Source organism: Monodelphis domestica, chromosome 2, assembly GCF_027887165.1.
Source record: "Monodelphis domestica isolate mMonDom1 chromosome 2, mMonDom1.pri, whole genome shotgun sequence".
In the NCBI taxonomy this organism is placed as follows: Eukaryota; Metazoa; Chordata; class Mammalia; order Didelphimorphia; family Didelphidae; genus Monodelphis; species Monodelphis domestica.
In genome coordinates, this window is record NC_077228.1 from 194,032,032 (window position 1) to 194,048,924 (window position 16,893).

At 36.4% G+C, this 16,893-nt stretch overlaps 1 protein-coding gene across 13 annotated transcripts in view; it reads right to left on the minus strand.

Moving 5' to 3' along the window:
• The window catches only part of ATP6V0A1 (ATPase H+ transporting V0 subunit a1), an 89,149-nt gene that overhangs the window by 21,618 nt on the left and 50,638 nt on the right, over positions 1-16,893 (minus strand). For all 13 annotated transcript variants that reach the window (XM_056816734.1, XM_001363576.3, XM_001363489.3 and 10 more), the window contains 4 exons: positions 12,160-12,310; positions 10,874-11,013; positions 10,385-10,539; positions 9,565-9,655 (listed from right to left, as the gene is read on the minus strand). In XM_056816734.1, coding sequence (XP_056672712.1) covers positions 9,565-9,655; positions 10,385-10,539; positions 10,874-11,013; positions 12,160-12,310 — 537 coding nt within the window. The remainder of the gene's footprint in view (positions 1-9,564; positions 9,656-10,384; positions 10,540-10,873; positions 11,014-12,159; positions 12,311-16,893) is intronic.

Consider the following 16,893-nt stretch of genomic DNA (forward strand, 5'->3'; position numbering starts at 1 on the left):
TCTCTCCCTCTCCTCTCTTGCCTCCCTGAGGTGGTGACTAATCTGATATAGGTTATCCCAGCACTTTCATATTTCCATATTGTTCATGTCATGATAGAAGCCACATATCACATATATAATAGAATGATTTCTGCCCTTGAGAAGCAAATCTAATGTGTACCATCTAGTGCAATAGTGAGAAGGGTAAGACACATACACAAATAAATATAATAAGTTAAAATATAAGTGCCTAGAAGATGTCAGAGTAGGATAAAAGAAGAGGGAAGGAGAGATCCCTTTTAGTTGGGAACATTTTATGAAGGAGGTGGCAATTAAGTGAGGCTTGAAAGAAGGGAAAGAATTTCAATCTGCCTGGAACATGAAGTACCTGAAGAGGAGGGGGTATAAACTAAGACCAGAAAGGTAGCTTGGAGCTAGATTGTCAAAGGCTTTGTATAGCTATCAGTCAGGCTACACTAACTGTCCTTAATAATTTACACAAAGGAAGGCCACTAAAGTTTTTTTTTTAGCATATAAACATGATCAGGATCCTTTTCAATAGAAAGATTATTTTAGCAGCTACATGAAGGAGGAACTGAAGAGGGAAAAGACTGAAGTGAATGAGACCAGTTTGGATGTTATGATACTAATTACTTGCAGCTGAATGAGGCTGGTGAAAGTCAAGCAATTGTGATGCCTGGATCCATTACAAATTTATGTTTTCTAATTTCAACTGGTCTCAATGCAGTAAGGCAATCCTTGGACTCCTCCCTAATTGCTATCCCACTCCATCAATGACTATTCTAAACCTCCTCTCTCCTCATTCTCTTAAACACCTCCCCTTCCCTTCACAGCTGAAGACCTTGACTTTAATTGAGAAAATAGACCATTTACTATCAACTTCCTCTGCTCTGCTTCCTTACATCTCCCCTTGCTATAATTGCCCAGTTTCTTCTCCTTTAATACAATTAATTCTCTGATGAAGAGGTGGCCCTTCTCACTAAGACCCATGCAATCATTCTATCTCCCTGTTTGATTCCTTCCCTGCTGCCCCAAAACACTGAGTTTCCCCAGTCCTTAAAAAGTCCAAGCTATCCCTTCCTACTTCTCCCAGCTAACTATCCTGTGCTCAACCAAAAACTTTTCATAAAGGTTGTCTACCCTCATTGCCTCCAAGCTCTCTCCTATCACTGTTCCCAACTACTTTGTTATATAGCTTCTGGTCTTACTAATCACATGAAACTTTGATTTGCAAAATTCCCAATGATCTCTTAATCACCATATTTGATGGCCTTTCCTCAGTTCTCTCCTTCTTGACCTTGAGATAGCATCTGATAATTAATCATCTCCTTGGGCACTTCTCTTTTCTTTGGGTTTTTGTGAAATTGCTATTTCTCTTTTAGTTCTCCAATCTGCCTGGCTGTTCCTTCTCAACTTCTTTGCTTTATCATGTTATTATCACTTTTATCATGTCCTTTGTGAGTGAATTCTGCGGGCTCTGTTGTGGGCCCTCTTCTTTCTTTACATTCTCTTTTGGTGACTTCATCAAATCAAGTCACAGGATTCAATGATACCCTCAATGCTAATGACTTTCAGATCTTTATCTAGCTCCTAGTCCCTTTTTTGAGCTCCATCACTATATCACCAACTGCCTACATGTCCAGACAAGATGTCAAACTTAATCCAACACAAAACTCATCTTTCCCTCCAAATCTAAATTTCTTCCTAACTTCCTTATTATTATCAAGGGCACCAACATCCTTTCAGTCACCTGGACTTGAAATTTAAGTGTCATCAGTCTTCACTCACTTACTCATTTCCCCACATCAGGTCTCTTCCCACTCCATTTCTTCCTCGACACATCTGACAGAATGATTTTTAGGGCTGACCATGTTATTCTCCTACTCAATAAACTTCAGTGGCTCCGTATTAAGGATGAAATAACTACTCTAGAACTTAAAGTCCTTTACAATATGGTCACAATCAACCAAGGTTTATTATTCCCTCTGAACCTCTCCTTCACATATACTACAGTCCAGCCATCATACTGTCCCTCCCATCTCCCAAGATTTTTGTGAAGGAGTTCCTCAAAACCTACTGGGATGCTCAGTCTTCTCATTTCTGTCTTTTAGAATCCATCCCTAGCTTCTTCCTTTAAGGATAAGCTCAGGTGCCACTTTCTACCCTTCTACATAAAGCCTTCCCTGATCTCCTCAGCAGTTAATGTCTTTTCCTTCAAACTATTCTGAATCTATTGTGTATTTACACATGCATACAAATGTGTGTATGGATATGTGTGAACACACGTATATATGCAATACACACTCACAATGATATAAATGCTATAGTTATAAATATACATATTATATACAGATATATTTACTACTTATGTACATATTAACAATGCATGAAGATGTCTTGAAAATTATAAACTGTTTTAGAAATTGAATTCTAAAGGGGAGGGGAAGAACTCTCATATGAGAAGGAGAGGAAGAGAGCGTGAAGTGGAATTACTTAAACCTTACTCTCAGTGAAATCAAATCTGAGAGGGAAGAACATCTAGATCCAGTGGGATCCTGAATTCTATCTTATCCATTAGGGCAAGAAAGAAAGGAAAATCAAGGAGGGGGAGGGGGGAGGGAGTACAAAAAGGGAGGGAAGGAGAGGGGGGAGGGGAAGGGAGCATAAAAAGGGAGGGGCTAGAAAGGGAAGCATCTCAAGGGAGGGGACTAGGGGGACTGACCTAAAGTAAATCGCTGGGTCAAAAGGAGAAAGCTAAAGAAGAAAGGTCAGAATTAGGGGAAGATATCAAAATGCCAGCTAATCCACAAATAACAATCATAACTTTGAACGTGAATGGGATGAACTCACACATAAAACGTAGACAAATAGCAGATTGGATTAGAACCCAAAACCCTACCATATGCTGTCTTCAAGAAACACATATGAGATGGGTTGACACTCACAAGGTTAGAATTAAAGGTTAGAGTAAGACCTTTTGGGCCTCAACCGATAGAAAGAAGGCAGGAGTTGCAATCATGATATCTGACAAAGCCAAAGTACAAATAGACCTGATCAAAAGGGATAGGGAAGGTAAATATATTCTGCTAAAAGGAAGTATAGACAATGAGGAAATATCACTAATCAACATGTATGCACCAAATGGTATAGCATCCAAATTTTTAATAGAGAAACTAGGAGAATTGAAGGAGGAAATAGACAGTAAAACTATATTAGTGGGAGACTTGAACCAACCACTATCAAATTTAGATAAATCAAACCAAAAAATAAACAAGAAAGAGGTAAAAGAGGTGAATGAAATCTTAGAAAAATTAGAGTTAATAGACATATGGAGAAAAATAAATAGGGACAAAAAAGAATACACCTTCTTTTCAGCACCACATGGCACATTCACAAAAATAGATCATACACTAGGTCATAGAAACATGGCACTCAAATGTAGAAAAGCAGAAATATTAACTGCAGCCTTTTCAGATCACAAGGCAATTAAAATATTGATCGGCAAGGGTACATGGAGACCCAAATCAAAAATTAATTGGAAATTAAATAACATGATACTCCAAAATCGGATAGTTAGAGAAGAAATCATAGAAACAATTAACAATTTCATTGAAGAAAATGACAATGGCGAAACATCCTTTCAAACCTTATGGGATGCAGCCAAGGCAGTACTTAGAGGAAAATTCATATCCCTGAGTGCATATATTAACAAATTAGGGAGGACAGAGACCAAGGAATTGGAAATGCAAATCAAAAAACTTGAGAATGAACGAATTAAAAACCCCCAGAAGAAAACCATACTAGAGATCCTAAAAATTAAGGGAGAAATTAATAAAATAGAAAGTGACAGAACTATTAAGCTAATAAACAAGACTAGAAGCTGGTACTTTGAAAAAACAGACAAAATAGACAAAGTACTGGTTAATCTAATTTAAAAAAGGAGAGAAGAAAATCAAATTAACAGCATCAAGGATGAAAAGGGGGATCTCACCTCCAATGAAGAGGAAATTAAGGCAATCATTAAAAACTACTTTGCCCAACTATATGGCAATAAATATACCAACCTAGGTGATATGGATGAATATTTACAAAAATATAAATTGCCTAGACTAACAGAAGAAGAAATAGTTTTCTTAAATAATCCCATATCAGAAAAAGAAATCCAACAGGCCATCAAAGAACTTCCTAAGAAAAAATCCCCAGGGCCTGATGGATTCACCAGCGAATTCTATCAAACATTCAGAGAACAGTTAATCCCAATACTATACAAACTATTTGACATAATAAGCAAAGAGGGAGTTCTACCAAACTCCTTTTATGACACAAGCATGGTACTGATTCCAAAACCAGGCAGGCCAAAAACAGAGAAAGAAAATTATAGACCAATCTCCCTAATGAATATAGATGCAAAAATCTTAAATAGGATACTAGCAAAAAAACTCCAGCAAGTGATTAGAAGGGTCATCCACCATGATCAAGTAGGATTTATACCAGGGATGCAGGGCTGGTTCAACATTAGGAAAACTATCCACATAATTGACCACATCAACAAGCAAACCAACAAGAACCACATGATTATCTCAATAGATGCAGAAAAAGCCTTTGATAAAATACAACACCCATTCCTACTAAAAACACTAGAAAGCATAGGAATAGAAGGGTCATTCCTAAAAATAATAAACAGTATATATCTAAAACCATCAGCTAATATCATCTGCAATGGGGATAAACTAAATCCATTCCCATTAAGATCAGCAGTGAAACAAGGATGCCCATTATCACCTCTATTATTTGACATTGTATTAGAAACACTAGCAGTAGCAATTAGAGAAGAAAAAGAAATTGAAGGCATTAAAATAGGCAAGGAGGAGACCAAATTATCGCTCTTTGCAGATGACATGATGGTCTACTTAAAGAATCCTAGAGATTCAACCAAAAAGCTAATCGAAATAATCAACAACTTTAGCAAAGTTGCAGGATACAAAATAAACCCACATAAGTCATCAGCATTTCTATATAATTCCAACACAGCTCAGCAGCAAGAACTAGAAAGAGAAATCCCATTCAAAATTACCCTAGACAAAATAAAATACTTAGGAATCTATCTCCAGAGACAAACACAGGATCTATATGAACACAACTACAAAACACTTTCCACACAACTAAAACTAGACTTGAACAATTGGAAGAACATTAACTGCTCATGGATAGGACAAGCCAATATAATAAAAATGACCACTACCCAAATTCATCTATCTATTTAGTGCCATACCCATGGAACTTCCAAAAATTTTTTTTACTGATTTAGAAAAAACCATAACAAAGTTCATTTGGAAGAACAAAAGATCAAGGATATCCAGGGAAATAATGAAAAAAAAATACAAAGGAAGGGGGTCTTGCAGTCCCAGATCTCAGACTATATTACAAAGCAGCGGTCATCAAAACAATTTGGTACTGGCTAAGAGACAGAAAGGAGGATCAGTGGAATAGACTGGGGGCAAGCAACCTCAGCAAGACAGTATATGACAAACCCAATGATCCCAGCTTTTGGGACAAAAATCCACTATTTCATAAAAACTGCTGGGAAAATTGGAGGACAGTGTGGGAAAGATTAGGCTTAGATCAACACCTCACACCATACACCAAGATAAATTCAAAATGGATGAATGACTTGAACATAAAGAAGGAAACTATAAGAAAATTAGGTGAACACAGAATAGTATACATGTCAGACCTCTGGGAAGGGAAAGACTTCAAAACCAAGCAAGAATTAGAAAGAGTTACAAAATGCAAAATAAATAATCTGGATTACATCAAATTAAAAAGTTTTTGTACAAACAAAACCAATGTAGCCAAAATCAGAAGGGTAGCAACAAATTGGGAAACAATCTTCATAAAAACCTCTGACAAAGGTTTAATTACTCAAATTTATAAAGAACTAAATCAATTGTACAAAAAATCAAGCCATTCTCCAATTGACAAATGGGCAAGGGACATGAACAGGCAGTTCTCACCCAAAGAAATCAAAACTATTAATAAGCACATGAAAAAGTGCTCTACATCTCTTATAATCAGAGAGATGCAAATCAAAACAACTCTGAGGTATCACCTCACACCTAGCAGATTGGCTAACATGACAGCTATGCAAAGTAATGAATGCTGGAGGGGTTGTGGCAAAGTGGGGACATTAATTCATTGCTGGTGGAGTTGTGAATTAATCCAACCATTCTGGAGGGCAATTTGGAACTATGTCCAAAGGGCGATAAAAGACTGTCTGCCCTTTGATCCAGCCATAGCACTGCTGGGCTTGTACCCCAAAGAGATAATGGACAAAAAGACTTGTACAAGAATATTCATAGCTGCGCTCTTTGTGGTGGCCAAAAATTGGAAAATGAGGGGATGCCCTTCAATTGGAGAATGGCTGAACAAATTGTGGTATATGTTGGTGATGGAATACTATTGTGCTCAAAGGAATAATAAAGTGGAGGAATTCCATGGAGACTGGAACAACCTCCAGGAAGTGATACAGAGCGAAAGGAGCAGAACCAGGAAAACATTATACACAGAGACTGATACATTGTGGTACAATCGAAGGTGATGGACTTCTCCATTAGTATCAATGCAATTTCCCTGAACAATCTGCAGGGATCTAAAAAAAAATACTACCCACAAGCAGAGGATTAACTGTGGGAGTAAAAACACCGATGAAAAGCAACTGCTTGACTACAGGGTTGGAGGAGATAAGACTGAGGAGAGACTCTAAATGAACACTATAATGCAAATTCCAACAACAGGGAAATGGGTTCGAGTCAAGAACACATGTGATAACCAGTGGAATCATGCGTCGGCTATGGGAGAGGGAAAGGCGGGGGGGGGGGGGGGGGGGGGAGGGGAGGAAAAGAAAACGATCTTTGTTTCCAGTGAATAATGTATGAAAATGACCAAATAAAATAATGTTTAAATAAATTAAAAAAAAAAAAGAAATTGAATTCTATAAATGTATGTATTATTCTCTCCTATCCTCTAGCTAGAGTGACTTACTTCTTATTCCCAGAAAGCCCCTTGTAAATTGACATTTCCATACCTCTACCTACCCAATTTCCTTCACATGTGATGTCCTTCTTCATTTCTACTTTAATTCTCCTCATTTTAGAAGGTATATGTGTGTGTGTGTGTGTTAATGTTACCTCTTTTTGTACCTATGCCTCTATATCTATATCAGCACTATTATTAAAGCAAAACTGACAATGAGGTCTGGGTTCATATCTTGTACTTTCTAGAACATATAGCACAATGCCTTACAAACAAAGGACAATAAATAAGTTAACTGATTAGGAAACAAGAGATTGCAGTGGAAGTTTAGCTTCAATGTTACTTCATTTTGGTTTTAACACTTGCTTAGGGGAGCTGCTAACAAATAAAATGGTCATAAAGAAGTTAGTCCAAACTTGAACATTTTTACTAAATACAAAACTTTCATCAGCTCTACCCATTTTCCTCACCAATTTCAGCTTCCTCTTTTGCTCAGTGTATTGCAAGACAAAGAAGACATAGGACTCTTTTTGACAAAGTCATATGAAGTATACTGAGCTGCAGAGTCCTTGATGCTAGTGTTGATTTTAATAATAATTTTTTGACAGCTTACATATAAAATATATTGCAAGATTGAGAATATAATGAAATTAAAGACATGTATATCCTATAACCAAGTCCTAATGCATATGACTTATTTACTTATATTAGTATTCTGTAAATTTATAATGAATTAATCAACTTTACAAGGCACTCCTATTTCCAAGCATCCTTCTTAATTAAATGGCTACTTTCTATGGGTATATACCTGAGCCTTGTGACTATGCTAGGGGTCATTAAGATAATGGCATATTATTGCTACTGTTGGTGCTTTTATTCTTATTTTTTTGAATAAATTAAAATTTATATAGCAATTTATATGCTGAGAAATAGGGTTAATTTCTGCATATTTCATTTATTTTTGTTGGTGCTTTTAGAAAGTGATTATGAGTATTAGGAATTATAGCTATTAAAAGATTTTTTATAGAATACCTAGAATACAGAGACACTGACTCTATAATACAATTTAAATTTCTACTATGGTAATTTGCATTTCATCCAACACCTCTAATAGACTGTAAGTTACATGAAGGCAAGTACAATGTCTTACATAAACTTTCTATTTTCCCCAGGACCCAGCACAATGTTCTATTTTCAGGAAGTGCTGATGTTTGATTTTTGGTGAATTGGGGAAGGGGGAAGAAGAATGCCGAATGCAACAAAACTGGAAAGAAGAAATAGAAAGGATAAAAGATTTTGATGACACATTAAATGATAAATTTCTTTTCAGTCAACTATTATTTTTTAAAAATACCTTCCATCTTAAAATCAATATTATGTATTGTTTCCAAGGCAAAAGAGTGGTAAAGGCTAGGCAATGAGGGATAAGGGACTTGCCCAGGGTCATGTAGCTAAGAAGTGTCTGAGGCCAGATTTGAACCCAGGACCTCCTGTCTCTGGGCCTGGCTCTCTATCCACTAAGCCACTCAGCTACTCCTTTAGTCAACTATTCTAAAAAGAAACTCGCCTTACCTAGTTTTATGACCCAGTAGATCTGATCATCCTTTATTCAATTCATAAAACCAAGGGTTTAATAAGCATTTACTATGTGCTAAGCATTAGGAATCCAAAGATGAAAAACTAAACAATTCTGGAGTTCAAGGAGCTTACCTGTCTTTGGGGGGAAATGACACAAAGAAAGAAACACAAAACACAAAATGTATACCAAGTTCATGCAAAGTAATACTGGGTAGAAGAGTGTGGACCATTTTGGGTGTGGTAGAGGATCAGGAGGGGTCTTATGGAGGAAGTGGTACCTGACTTGAACCTTGAAGAAAGCCAAAGAATCTAAGAGACAAAGATGAGGAAGGAATATACTCTAGGTATAAAGGAGAGTATGTACAATGGCACAAATGGCAAGAGATAAAAAGGCAAGTTCATAGAACAGCAAATAGGGTAGTATGGATGGAACTGTAGGTATGAAGAAGAGTCATAAGTAACAAATCTGAAAAGGTAGGTTTGTAGTAGTAGCCATGTGAAATGAGAGAAGGGGATGCATACAAGATATACTATAGAGGTCAATTATTTGTAAGGGCAAAAATACCTAGTTCCTTCAGAAAAGAGGTATTTCCATTCTATTGAAAACTGTTCAAAGAAGACTAAAACTTAATCATGGTTAATTCAAAGCAAAAAAACAACCAAAAAAACAACCAAAAACTGTAATCATGGTTTAACAAAGCAAGTTATAAGACCTGGGATGTGATTTCAATTCCAGTTTTCCCTAATTATGCCATTTCCAATGAGGGGAAGGGATGCTTCTAGGAAGAAAATTTGAGGCCCTACTATTATATCCATTTATGGCTTTGACTACTACCAACTAAATTTCCCTTCAAAATCTTTGAAGATTCCATAAATAAGTTGTCTTTACTTTCTCTTAGCCAACATTCAGGTCAAACACAAAAGGGGACAGATATATAGGAAGAAAGCTCTCACCGGATCAATGCCGAAAGGGTAGGGTCCTGAGAATACACCTTTGACGGCCGGGTCTAACTGGAGAAGTGAATTCTGATTTATTTCGTCTTTCCTAGTAAGATTAGGGAAAAAAAAATTAAGTCACTGGTTTGGCCAAGAAAGACCTTGGGCTAGAAATTGGCCTTACATCAAAAATTGGAAACTTTTATTTGTTGGGGGAGGAAGCATGATGATTATGGCCAGGGAGAGAAAGGGAAGAGGCAAACCACTGAAGTGAGCTTAGAGAAAGGAAAAAAAAAGGAGGAAAAATGCCTACTATAACTCAAACATACTCCAAAGGAAGGAACTTAAGGGTTTCTTCTTAGCATTTTATTATTTTATGAAAAAGGCCAATGAGTTTCTGCTCTTTGGTATTTTTGAGTCATATTGAAATAATTCAATTTGTCATATTTAAGAAAACACTGCATTATTTTTGAAATGGGAAAACCTTTTTGCCAATTTAGCAATTCCCTAAAATGAAACTAGCTCTGGGCTTTTTGTGGTACTCTAGATCAGTGAGTTAAACTCAAATAGATTAGGTTCCACTAAACCATATATAAAGATTCCTTGTGGGCTGCATATTGACTTGGAAAACCATATATTAACACTATCTACATTCTATTGTATTTTATTTTATTAAATATTTCCCAATTACATTTTAATCTGGTTTAGGCTAGACTTGGAAATGCAGGCCTTAGCTGCATGTTACAAACCTCTGCTTTAGGTCACTACCAGTCTTGAAAAGCAAAGCTGAGGATAGGAAAAGAAATGGCTTTGATCTTTGGTTTTTCTAATAACTTACGTCCAATTATTCTGTATCATTGCTCGGACACTCCAAGATGACCCAAATAGGTTAACTGACTTGCCAAAGCAGTCATTGTAGATAAGTCCAGTATAGATAGAGAATATACCCATCAATAGAATGATGTACCGCCCATGAAACACAGTGCTAAACATCTGGCAAATGGAAAGAAAGCAGAGCACAAGTATGTATTTACAGGATCTAGTCTTGGCATAATATTGACAAATGTCTCTAAGAATGTAGTAGCTCAATTCTCCCATGTATTCCATAATTCTTTTTAGGTCAGGCAACTCAAAATGAAGACCGAAGTGCAATGCTAGGTATATGCTTACTTTCTCAAGTAGCAGTCAGCATGTGACTGGTGTTAATGTCAACTATTTTCTTCCTGTTTATTTCTCTGACAAAGTCTATAAGGTGACTAAGAAGGTTATATTACTCGTAAAAATATCAGTGCAACTTTTTATCTTATAAAATGTGCTTCAGGTTTACCTCATTGTCACTTTTCTGGGAAAGGATTCGACTCTCTCGAAGCACCATCCACACAGCAAAGAGAGTAATCAAAGTCCCATGGCCAAAGTCTCCAAACATCACAGCAAATAGGAAAGGGAAAGTGATGATGGTATAGGGAGCTATACAGGAACAAAAAGACAAAGTAGGGAAGAAAAGACCAAGTGTAGAAATCAGTAATAATGTTGATCTGTTAAATCCACGACAAACCTCTTTACATTCTGTAAATAACATAAAAGGACTTTCTATTTTAAGGAAGTCTGAAATCAATTGTCAGACCAGATTATTACTGGGGAAAAACCTTCCTGGTAGAATGTTCAATCAGTCATGAAGCAGCTTTTCCTTTAACTTTGAATGAAAATAAAAGGGAAATGAAATAACAACTCAATTTATCCTCCTAATTCTTTTTTTTTTTTTTAAACCTTTACCTTCTGTCTTGGAACCAGAACCAATACTATGTATTCGTTCCAAGGCAGAAGAGTGGTAAGGGCTAGGCAATGGGGATTAAGCGACTTGCCCAGGGTCACACAGCTGGGAAGTGTCTGAGGCCAGATTTGAACCTAGGACCTCCCATCTCTAGGTCTGGCTTTCAATCCACTGAGCTACCCAGCTGCCCCCTATCCTCCTAATTTTTCATAAGACAGATCTCTTTTTTTTCCCCCCTGTGGTATAGTAATCACTGTCTTTTTTTCAACAAGTGATTTTGTTAGAGTGGGAGATATTCTATACTTAGGAAAAGGCTTGTTCTATTCCCAGTCTTGTGATTTAAGAATGTTTGAAATTCTTTCTCAAAAAACTATGATATATATCAAGATATTTGAATAATAAGCCATTTCTTCCCTAAAATATTTTTTTACATTTTTTGATTAAATTTGCTGCCAAAAAAGCAAAGCCAGTAAGATTATCTTCATAGTATAGAATTATCATAACCAGAAACTAACATTTTACTTGGAGTTGCCTCTGCTGGTGCTTTGCCAGAAGAAGGCTAAGTATTTCACAGCAATGGGGAAATATGTTCATAGTTCAATAGAATCATCATTCAAACTTCCTTATAAGATGCAAACAATGCTTTCTATGAAGGCAAAGGTTTCAAACACAAGTTCATACACTGACTATGGTCAGTCATTTCATGGGAGTCAAAATGGATAATAGCTCGAATCCAACCTCCAATAGGGATATTAACTATCATCATTTTATCCTGGTTGCTCAACAGTGAGTGAGATTTGTATCCAGAAGCAACTCTCAAGGAAAAATATCTAAGATATTACCTGGATTGATCTCCCGGTATTTTCCAATGCCATAAGAATCTACCAAGGTCTGAAAGCCAAATGTAAACTTGTTGGTTTTGTTGTAAGTTGGAGGAGTCTGATTTGTCTGCATCCTGTTCAGAATGGAGGGCACTGTAGAACCACTGCGCTCCTGGGGAATAGCAGGCATACAAAGTTAAGACTATTTTCCAAGGTTTGGGGAAAAGTGGGATTAAAATTAAATTTAAAAACTCACAAGAAGAGATTTAAATTAGTTATCAGAAAGAATTTCCTTTAAATAAATTATTTAACTCTAGAATCAGTGACTAAAGAAAGCTCTGGAACTAGTCTCCCTGGGAAACACTCATTTCTGTCTATCTTTTCTACTTTCCATTTATTATCATGTCTCTATCAACTTAAAATTTCTCTGAATCTTCTTTCCTTTATCTCAGAAGGGAAGGTATCTTTCCCTTCCAAAATGAACATATCTACTTTTGCTCTTTTTCCCATTTCTGCACTTCTTTTTAGACCTCAATCCACTAATAATTCCCACCTCTCTATGGCATCTTCAGTCTCATCCTCTTCATCTGAATCCTTTCTTCTCAGCTCTAACTCCCCTGTCCCTCAGATAGACTACAGCTAGTATACACTATTTTTCCTTTTAACTACCAATTTTCTTAAACGAATAATTTATATTTGCTGCTTCTACTTCACTAACCACTCGTTTTTTAAGGCAGGATCACAGAATTTTAAAGGGATCTTGGTGGACAAACACATAAAACAAATTCACACTATAATATATCTGACAAGTCATCATCCAGTCTCTGTTTAAAGACTTCTAAGAAGGGACAACCCCAATTACCAGCCATGGCAGCCCATTTTAGTTTTTGACAATCTCTGATTGTGAGGAAGTTTTTTCCTGACACCAAGCTTAGAATTGCAATTCTTTGCAACTTCCACCCATTGCTCTTGGTTTGCAACTTCCACCCATTGCCTCTGGAGTTAAATAAAAAAAAAAATACGATCCTTCTTCCACATGGCAGTTTTTCAAATACTTGAGCACAGCAAAAGAATCTAAAATGGAAGTCAGTCTACGAGGATCTAGATGCTGTTAAGATTCAAATTCTTTTTTTTTTACAAGTACTAGGTTTTTATTTAATTAATTAATTAAGAATATTTTTCCATGGTCCCTCATCTCTTTCCACCCCTCTCCTGTAGCCCACAGACCACTGGGTTTTTACATGTGTAAGATTCAAATTCTGATGATGATGATTTCAATAAAAAGAAAGAGTAGGATGTGTCTGAACAGAGAGCTCACCAACAGTTCAGATTCTAAAAGGGAATTTATAAGAGAGAAAAGCAAGAACAGAAAACTGAGGACACATGAAAAAAGAATAAGGTTGTATTAAAATAGTGTCAAGAAGGTTAAATCTCAGTAAAAACCAAGGATTGCATTAAATACTAAAGACAACACAAAAAGCTTTTTTAGTTATACTGAGGGTAAGAGGAAGAACAAAGGCAGAATAGGATCATTGCTTTTAGAGGGAAGGACAGCATATGACAGGATGAAAAGGTAGAATGTTACCTAACACCTCTGTTCCTTTTGTCTTCTCTACCAATGAAATGATCCACGGAAGAGAGAACAAAAACTGTTATTAGGAAACTGAAATCTAAGAAAAGTGATGAGATAATAAAAACAACTATCTGTCCTCACTGAGTCCAAGCTTCCTAGTCTGGGTAAATAAAATCCTAGATCAGGGGTCAACAAACTATGGACCAGGGCCAAATCTAGCCCACTGCCAATTTTTGTATGTCAGCAGAGGTGGGTATGGTTTTTACTTTCTAAAGCATAACAAAACTTTATTTCAAAATGTAAAAATGATTGCTAGCTCTAAGGCAAAAGAAGCCAAGCCTTCAAACTCAGATATGATTATTCTGTCATTAATGCCACCTAAAAAATTTTGGAGGATTTAGAGAAATACTGCCATGGAACTAGTGAGAAAGAGATTCCAAATGTTTTTTAAAAGCCCAACTAGAAGATGGACTCTTCATAGGGTGGTGACTTTGACTCCTAAATAAAATATTAGAATGAATTTTTTAAAAGTAGATGCCCATGGATAATAGGATGGCTAAACAAACTGGTACATGAACATAAGAGAATATCATAGTTCTATAAGAAATGTTGACTATGATAAATATTATTCAATATTGGTTTAAAATTTAGATGGAATGATACAAAGTGAAATAAGAGAACCAGGAAAACCATATTCTGGGGGCAGCCAGGTGGCTTAGTGGATTAAGAGTCAGGCCTAGAGATGGAAGGTTCTGAGTTTAAATCTAGCTTCAAGAACTTTCTATGTAACCCTGGACAAAGCACTTAGCCCCCACTGCCTAGTCCTTACTGCTCAGAACTAATACACAATATTGATTCTAAGATGCTTACAACTAATACCCAATATTGAATCTAAGATGCAAAATAAGGGTTAAAAATCCCCCAACACACACACACACAAACACACACACACACACACACACACACAACTAAAACAAGAGAAACAGAAAGCATGGTAATGATATAGATAACAAAAATGAATACTATAAAATTATGATGATCAAGCTTAACCCCCAGTAAGACAGATGAAAAATCACTTCCTCTCACTTCTTCATAGAAGTGATGGGCTATGGATATGGAACATGAATATGATGCCAGATTTTTTTCTAATATATCAGTTAGTTTTGCTAAGTCCCCCTGGGTCCCCTCACCCCCCACCTTCAAATCTTTATTATATAGCTAGCTTTCTGGGAGGGGAAGGGATACATGGGGAGATGCAGGTGAAATAAAAACAAAATATAAGAACACAAATTAATTTTTGTTAATGCTTTGTAAGCACTTATAAAGAGATTAAGCAATCAGCATGGGGCCATTAAGAACAAGCCAGGCCAGACTAACCTCAAATTTCATCTTTTTTTTTCCTTTTCCTTCAAAATTTTTTTCTTTTGATTATGACAAGGACAAAGATCAACAAGCATAAACATTTCCCTATTCAGAACATAAAAAATTACTATCTATCTATCTATCTATACACACACACATACACATATATATACATGAAATTATAAATATCTACTATGTAGAATTTGGTTTTTTAATCTATTTAAAATTTAACATGGTAATCCCAAAAATGCCTAGCTGGTGTGTGTCCCCTTATGAACTTGCTTCTGTTCTGCTCTTTTTTTTTACACTTACCATCTATCTTAGAATCAATAATGCATATTGAAGGCAGAAGAATGATAAGGGCTAGGCAATGGGGATTAAGTCACTTGCCCAGGGTCACACAGTTAGGCAAGTGTCTGGAGCCAGATTTGAACTCAAAGACTTCCCATCTTCAAGCCTTATCCAATTCCTCTCTTTTTAAAAAACGATTCACTGATGCACTTTTAAATTTAATTATCACTTAAATCCTCCCCATCAAGTCATTTGTTACCCTACAGACACTCTGGTAATGAGTTTGGTTCAACTGGTCTTCAGACAAAAGATACACACACAGAGAGAATGTACTACTGGTTAGTATTCAAATACTTTGAAGTTTTATACATAATATGCAAGCAATAATGCACTTCATTAATATACTCTTTGGGAACCCAGGGTTCTCTAACCCAGAATGAGGCACAAAATAAGACTTTAATGGAGTTGATCATAAGCTGAATTCCATTAACAGAAGTATAATGAAGAGGAGGAAAAGTTTCACTGTACTCTCTGCCTTAATTGACCCATATCTAGAGTACTGTGACCAGTTCTTGACAGTATATATTTTTTATTTTATTTTATTATTTTTAAAACCCTTACCTTCCATCTTGGAGTCCATACTGTGTATTGCCTCCAAGGCAGAGGAGTGGTAAGGGCTAGGCAATGGGGGTTAAGTGACTTGCCCAGGGTCACACAGCTGGGAAGTGTCTGAGGTCACATTTGAACCTAGGACCTCCCGTCTCTAGGCCTGGCTCTCAATCCACTGAGCTACTCAGCTGCTCCCTTGACAGTATATTTTAGAAAAAATATAGGCAAACTGAAACAAGGTTCAGAAGAGGGCCATTGTGATTGTGAGAGAATGCTTAGCCATGTTATACAAGAATTAGTCAAAGGAATTGGGGATATTTAAAATGGGAAAGAGAATTAAGGAAATGAAAAAAGAATATCTATCTTCAAATATGTGAAGAGTTATATAAAAAAGAAGTTAGAATAGCTCTAGAGGGCAGAACTAGATAGAATCAAGAAATGGAGAGTGGAATTTCTTAACAATCAGAGCTATCCACATTAGCATAGGCCCTCTCTGGAAGTAATTGATTCAACCCAATAAGCATTTAGTAAACAAATATTATGTGTGTGGCACTGAGCTATGCCCTGGAAATACAAAGACAAAATGAAAAACAATCACTCTTCTCATGGAGTTTACATTCTACTAGTAGATTACAATATGTAATTAGACAAATATACATGTGATGATCAATGAAAAGAGGACAAACAACTCAGGTCAGAAGGGTGGAAGAAGTGAGAAATCAGGAGAAATCTTTGGCCAGCTAGCATATGAGCTGTGCTTTGAAGAATGCTAGGAATTCCAAGAGGCTGAGGTGAATGAAAAAGGGCATACTCCAGACTCTCCCTCTCTAGAGATAAGAAGGTTCTTATAACTAGAAGTCTTCAAGCAGAGGGTGAATGGCCACTTGTCAGAGATGTGTGTGAGGAGGATTCATGACTCA